This window comes from Oncorhynchus mykiss, chromosome 29 (assembly GCF_057628025.1).
Source record: "Oncorhynchus mykiss isolate SJ-2025 chromosome 29, ASM5762802v1, whole genome shotgun sequence".
Classification (NCBI taxonomy): Eukaryota; Metazoa; Chordata; class Actinopteri; order Salmoniformes; family Salmonidae; genus Oncorhynchus; species Oncorhynchus mykiss.
Genome location: NC_143050.1, coordinates 3,192,501 through 3,200,000, shown reverse-complemented (window position 1 = coordinate 3,200,000; position 7,500 = coordinate 3,192,501). Strand labels below are relative to the sequence as shown.

Genomic DNA, 7,500 nt, shown 5'->3' with positions numbered 1-7,500 from the left:
CTGCCAAACATACCCTTGTAAAACTGACCATCCTACCAATCCTCGACTTTGGCGATGTCATTTACAAAATAGCCTCCAATACCCTACTCAACAAATTGGATGCAGTCTATCACAGTGCAATCCGTTTTGTCACCAAAGCCCCATATACTACCCACCATTGCGACCTGCACGCTCTCGTTGGCTGGCCCTCGCTTCATACTCGTCGCCAAACCCACTGGCTCCATGTCATCTACAAGACCCTGCTAGGTAAAGTCCCCCCTTATCTCAGCTCGCTGGTCACCATTGCATCTCCCACCTGTAGCACACGCTCCAGCAGGTATATCTCTCTAGTCACCCCCAAAACCAATTCTTTCTTTGGCCGCCTCTCCTTCCAGTTCTCTGCTGCCAATGACTGGAACGAACTACAAAAATCTCTGAAACTGGAAACACTTATCTCCCTCACTAGCTTTAAGCACCAATTGTCAGAGCAGCTCACAGATTACTGCACCTGTACATAGCCCACCTATAATTTTTCCCAAACAACTACCTCTTTCCCTACTGTATTTAATTTATTTATTTATTTTGCTCCTTTGCACCCCATTATTTGTATTTCTACTTTGCACATTCACATTCCCATTGCAAATCTACCATTCCAGTGTTTTACTTGCTATATTGTATTTACTTTGCCACCATGGCCTTTTTGCCTTTACCTCCCTAATCTCACCTCATTTGCTCACATGGTATATAGACTTGTTTATACTGTATTATTGACTGTATGTTTGTTTTACTCCATGTGTAACTCTGTGTCGTTGTATGTGTCGAACTGCTTTGCTTTATCTTGGCCAGGTCGCAATTGTAAATGAGAACTTGTTCTCAACTTGCCTACCTGGTTAAATAAAGGTGAAATAAATAAACAATTATTACTATTATTATTATTACTATTATTATTATTACTATTATTATTATTATTACTATTATTATTATTAATATTATTATTACTGTTATTATTATTATTATTATTATTACTATTATTACTACTGTTATTATTATTATTACTACTGTTATTATTACTATTATTACTACTATTATTACTTATTATTATTATTACTATTATTATTATTAATATTATTATTATTATTACTGTTATTATTATTATTATTATTATGACTATTATTATTATTATTATTACTACTGTTATTATTACTATTATTACAATTAGTACTATTATTATTAGTATTATTATTATTACTATGACTATTATTATTATTATTACTACTGTTATTATTACTATTATAACTATTATTACTATGACTAGTATTATTACTATTATTACTGTTATTATTATTACTATTATTACTATTATTATTATGACTATTATTATTATTACTACTACTGTTATTATTATTACTACTGTTATTATTACTATTATTACTATGACTATTATTATTACTACTGTTACGATTATTATTATTATTATTACTACTACTATTATTATTATTACTATTATTACTATTATTACTATTATTGTTATTATTATTATTACTACTATTATTATTATTATTACTACTATTATTACTACTATTATTATTACTGTTATTATTATTACTATTATTACACACTGTTATTATTACTACTATTATTGTTATTATTATTATTACTGCTATTATTATTATTATTATTATTACTACTATTATTGTTGTACATCGGCTTAAAGATTAATTTCTTGTTAATCCAGCCGCTGTGTCAGATTTCAAAAAGGCTTTACGGCGAAAGCATATCATGCGATTATCTGAGGACAGCGCCCCACGTAAAAAAGCATGCAAACATTTACCAGCCAAGTAGAGGAGTCACTAAAGTCAGAAATAGCGGTATAACTAATCACTTACCTTTCATGATCTTCATATGGTTGCACTCACAAGACTCTGTTACAGAGTAAATGTTTGTTTTGTTTGATAAAGTCCCTCTTTATGTCCCAAAAAGTTGCATTTTGTTCAGTAATCCAATGGCTCCAAGGCGGTCACAACAGACAGACGAATACATACTAAAAGTACCGGTAAAGTTTGTCAAAACATGTCAAACGATGTTTATAATTAATCCTCAGGTTGTTTATTGTCTTTATAATCAATAATATTTCAACCGGACAGTACTGTTTTCAATAGAAAGCAAAAATAACAAACAGCGCGCTCACGGGAGCCCGCCCAAATCAGGTCTGCATACTTCCTCTGACCAACATGGCTTTTTACTCGTCGTTTTTCAAAATAAAAGCCTGAAACCATGTCTATAGACTGTTGTTATCTAGTGGAAGCCATAGGAACTGCAATCTGATTCCTAACCCATTGGATTCTCTACAGGCATTGAGTTGAAAAACAGCCACATGAAAATAATTCCACTTCCTGGTTGGATTTTTCTCAGGTTTTCGGTTCAGTTCTGTTATACTCACAGACATTATTTTAATAGTTTTGGAAACTTTAGAGTTTTCTGTCCAAATCTACCAATTATATGCATATCCTAGCTTCTGGGCCTGAATAACAGGCAGTTTACTTTGGGAACGCTTTTCATCCAGATGTGAAAATACTGCCCCCTACCCAAGAGAGGTTAACAAGACGCTGCGTGTTGCCTGCTACACTGGAGCCTGGCTAGCTGGCTCAGCTGGAGACTAGCAAGCAACAAGCACCTACAACGTCAAACTAACAAACTGATAATATTGTAATAATTCCAGCTTATCTGGCTTGACATTTTGAATATTGCTGAAGATATGTTAGCTGCTGCCAACTAGTAGCTAGCTAGCACTTAAAGACAACAGTGGCTATATGTCCTGGTTAGGTGGCAGTTTGATTGGTCACAGCCCCAAACATATATCAAAAAAATAAGCTTAGGGGGGGTCTCTTAGCTCTGAGTCTACTTTTATAAACTCGATATAAACTCTACCCTTAATTCTGTCGTTTATAAACTCGATATAAACGCTACCCTTAATTCTGTCGTTTATAAACTCGATATAAACCATCCTCTTCTACTCAATCTTCTCTTGTGTGGTAAAGTACCTCCTTGACGGATGAGATTATCTAATCATGTTTTGTGTTATTGTGATTTCTGTAATGCTCCATTTATTGAAAGATATTGTTATTGATTGGCACCCACTTGGTTATCCATTCAACACTACGAGGGGTAGTGAATGAGGACATGGGAACGGAGCAACTTAAGGAGTCGGAAAGTACTGCCAGGGGGCCGATTTGTAACTGGGAATGGGAGGGAGCTTGGCACAGGTTGCCCTGTGTGTGTACAAACAACATCCACACACCACGCACGCACACACAACACAATAACAGCCTATCAGTGTTGGCACACAGGACGTTGTTCAGCTCTGCTGGGTCCATCTGTTTCCTCCCAGGCTATATATACACACACAGAGACGGTGAGCTAACAGAATGGTCGGTGGATTGGACTGGCTGGGGTCTCAATGCAGGGGATAAGAACAGAATCATATGTCATGCGGTGCACAGTTTAAACCCTCACTGTGTTTAAACCCTCACTGTGTTTAAACCCTCACTGTGTTTAAACCCTCACTGCGTTTAAACCCTCATTCACATTCTACTTCTCCTCTCTTTTGCTCTGTCACTCACTCGTCTTTTAAAACAAAAAAACAAACATTTTATTATAAGAACAACCTCCAAAACAAACTAGAACTGAGTTTCCGTCTCTGACCAATTCTTTTGTACTCTGCTTCGTGTGACTCATCTTTTCTCGTACTTCCATTCTTAAATATTCCACCAACAAACTTATATATTCCCCAGCCAGACTGCATCTATGTCAGTTCAGGCTCTACATCGTCCCAGGGGACTCTACTTTCTCCACTCTGACAACTCTTAACAGTCAGCTAGTTGGTAAATATTTAATTGTGCCCCAAATCTCTTCTCCCCAACTCCTCCCCAAAGGACCGTTGGTAGGGTGTCTGTTTATCTCAGACCCTGTACACCTCTGTGTGCCTTATGTTCAAACGCATATCACATGAAAATGAACCCGCAGCAAACTGACACGCGCACACACGCACGCACACGCACACACACACGCACACGCACGCACGCACACACGCACACGCACGCGCACACCTTCTGCACACAAAGTCCCTAGTTCGCGCCCGGGTATGGGCGAGGGGACGGTTTAAAATTATACTGTTACACACGCACACGCACGCACACACACACGCGCACGCACGCACGCACGCACACACACACCACTGTTCAATATGTCTTCAGTAGCTCTTTACATCACCTCATCTATTCAGCATCACTGAACCAGTAATTATTCAGAAATTAATATTTGATCGTGTGTGTGTGTGATACTCTTTATGAACTTTTAACTGGACGTATAGAACGCTAGAAGGGTTTATCTTGCCACTGTGGCAAGTCTATACAGCTACCTGGGGATTTAGCCATGAGGAAAGTCTGTATGTGTGTTGAAAGTAAAGATATAAGAGCTGTTTTTTTTCCAGGGGGGGGAACTTACATTGCCAGGGGACATCGCATCCGTACTAAAACTAGAGGAGCGAAAGGGATTGATCTGTTCATCTCAACCGTACTAAAACTAGAGGAGAGGAGAGGATTGATCTGTTCATCTCAACCGGACTAAAACTGGAGGAGAGGAGGGGCAGATCTGTTCATCTCAACCGTACTAAAACTAGAGGAGAGGAGAGGATTGATCTGTTCAACTCAACCGTACTAAAACTAGAGGAGAGGATTGATCTGTTCAACTCAACCGTACTAAACTAGACGAGAGGAGAGGATTGATCTGTTCATCTCAACCGGACTAAAACTAGAGGAGAGGAGAGGATTGATCTGTTCATCTCAACCGTACTAAAACTAGAGGAGAGGAGAAGATTGATCTGTTCATTCTCAACTGTACTAAAACTAGAGGAGAGGAGAGGATTGATCTGTACATCTCAAACGGACTAAAACTAGAGCAGAGAAAGGGGCTGATCTGTTCATCTCAACCGGACTAAAACTAGAGGAGAGAAAGGGGCTGATCTGTTCACCTCAACCGGACTAAAACTAGAGGAGAGAAAGGGGCTGATCTGTTCACCTCAACCGGACTAAAACTAGAGGAGAGGAGAGGATTGATCTGTTCATCTCAACCGGACTAAAACTAGAGGAGAGAAAGGGGCTGATCTGTTCATCTCTTGTCCACCAGTCTTGAGAGAGACAGACCCCTAGTTCTCTAAAGCCCAGTTCAGATACAACGGCCGTAAAGGAGAGACGAGGGGGCGGCAGGGTAGCCTAGGGGCGGCAGGGTAGCCTAGTGGTTAGAGCGTTGGACTAGTAACCGGAAGGTTGCGAGTTCAAACCCCCGAGCTGACAAGGTAAAAATCTGTCGTTCTGCCCCTGAACGTAGCAGTTAACCCACTGTTCCCAGGCCGTCATTGAAAATAAGAATTTGTTCTTAACTGACTTGCCTAGTTAAATAAAGGTAAAATAAAAAATAAAAATAAAACGAGACAAAACCAGTTTCCAACAGCTGACTCAAGACGGGACGTTCAGATACAACAGCAGACAGAAAACTAGCTAGTTCTAGAAGGTTGTTTTGTCCAACAGCAGACAGAAAACAGGGCGTTCTGATCAAAAAGACCAGCCATCAAGACCAGGGGTGACAGGGTAGCCTAGTGGTTAGAGCGTTGGAGGTTGCAAGTTCAAACCCCCGAGCTGACAAGGTACAAATCTGTCGTTCTGCCCCTGAACAGGTAGTTAACCCACTGTTCCTAGGCCGTCATTGAAAATAAGAATTTGTTCTTAACTGACTTGCCTAGTTAAAGGTAAAATAAAAAATAAATACAAATCTGATTGAGACCGGTTCCATGGTAACGATACCTCTTCACAATGACATGGCAAAACTTTGATACAGAGTTGCCACTTGTTGAAGCAACTAGTATCATGAAATACATTAACCAGAAACGGGGTGTACTGCAGCAAAAAAAAAGCTAGTTAACGCCAGCAAAATTGCTAGCTAGTGCTCTGCTTGGCTAGCTAGCGCTCTGCTTGGCTAGCTAGCGCTCTGCTTGGCTAGCTAGCGCTCTGCTTGGCTAGCTAGCGCTCTGCTTGGCTAGCTAGCGCTCTGCTTGGCTAGCTAGCCCTCTGCTTGGCTAGCTAGCGCTCTGCTTGGCTAACTAGCTGCTTCGCTAAACACAAAACGTCAGCCCGCCCTTCTGATTTGGTTAAATGGATCCTTCAAGACGTTCTAAAATTAGACTGTTCAGGTCAAACTTTGAATTCTGTGTTTTTAAATTATTTTTACTTCATTATATATAAAGTATTGAGTATTTTTGGTGTCTTGTTGGTAGATAAATATACTTGTCGTCTCTGCTCGCCTCTGATGTCATTTCCTTTTTTTTTTTTCAACGTGTCTTGTCCAATCAGCTAGTGGTACTGACGTCAGAAGGGGAGGAGTTATTCCGTATCTCTCCGTGGGCCAAATACTGTCACAAACATGTGGACTCCAACACCTACGACTGGATACACTGGGACCCTATTAGGCCTTTCCTGGTATGTACCGTGTGTGTGTGTGTGTGTGTCCTCTAGCATTGTGAGAAGCCTCTTATTGCAGAAAGCTTCCTCCTTTTTAATGAAGTGCTATTAAAATTTCCCAGGCAGCCACCCAGACACCCCGATGTGAAGGAGCTCTTCACTGGAAGCTCGGCAGCATGAGGCTTCTGATGTTTGTGTTGCTAATGGAGACATGTTTATGTACCGCTCAATAAAGAATCCTTCCCTCTCCTCCTGTCCTCTCCTCTTCTCCTGTCCTCTCCTCCTCTCCTCCTGTCCTCTCCTCCTGTCCTCTCCTCCTCTCCTCCTGTCCTCTCCTCCTCTCCTCTCCTCCTCTCCTCTCCTCCTGTCCTCCTGTCCTCCTGTCCTCTCCTCCTGTCCTCCTGTCCTCTCCTCCTGTCCTCCTGTCCTCTCCTCCTGTCCTCCTGTCCTCTCCTCCTGTCCTCCTGTCCTCTCCTCCTGTCCTGTCCTCTCCTGTCCTCCTCTCCTGTCCTCCTGTCCTCTCCTCCTGTCCTCCTCCTGTCCTCTCCTCCTGTCCTCCTCCTCTGCTCTCCTCCTCTGCTCTCCCTCCTCTGCTCTCCCTCCTCTGCTCTCCCTCCTGCTCTCCCTCCTCTGCTCTCCCTCCTCTGCTCTCCTCCTCTGCTCTCCTCCTCTGCTCTCCTCCTCTGCTCTCCTCCTCTGCTCTCCTCCTCTGCTCTCCTCCTCTGCTCTCCTCTCCTCCTCTGCTCTCCTCTCCTCCTCTGCTCTCCTCTCCTCCTCTGCTCTCCTCTCCTCTGCTCTCCTCTCCTCCTCTCCTCCTCTGCTCTTCTCCTCTCCTCTCCTCTCCTCCTCTTCTCTCCTGCTGTCCTCCTCTCCTCCTCTTCTCTCCTGCTGTCCTCTGCTCTCCTCCTCTGCTCTCCTCCTCCTCTCTCCTCTTCTCCCCTCCTCTGCTCTCTCCTCCTCTGCTCTCTCCTCTGCTCTCCTCCTCTTCTCTCCTGCTGTCCTCTGCTCT

At 42.0% G+C, this 7,500-nt stretch overlaps 1 protein-coding gene across 2 annotated transcripts in view; it reads left to right on the top strand.

The window, feature by feature from the left end:
• Positions 1–7,500, top strand: part of LOC110510287 (1,4-alpha-glucan branching enzyme 1a) — a 157,014-nt gene that overhangs the window by 45,435 nt on the left and 104,079 nt on the right. For both annotated transcript variants that reach the window (XR_016493168.1, XM_036968271.2), the window contains exon 4: positions 6,384–6,509. Coding sequence is in view for 1 of the 2 variants with exons in the window: in XM_036968271.2 (XP_036824166.1) it covers positions 6,384–6,509 (126 nt within the window). In the remaining variant the exon portion in view is untranslated. The remainder of the gene's footprint in view (positions 1–6,383; positions 6,510–7,500) is intronic.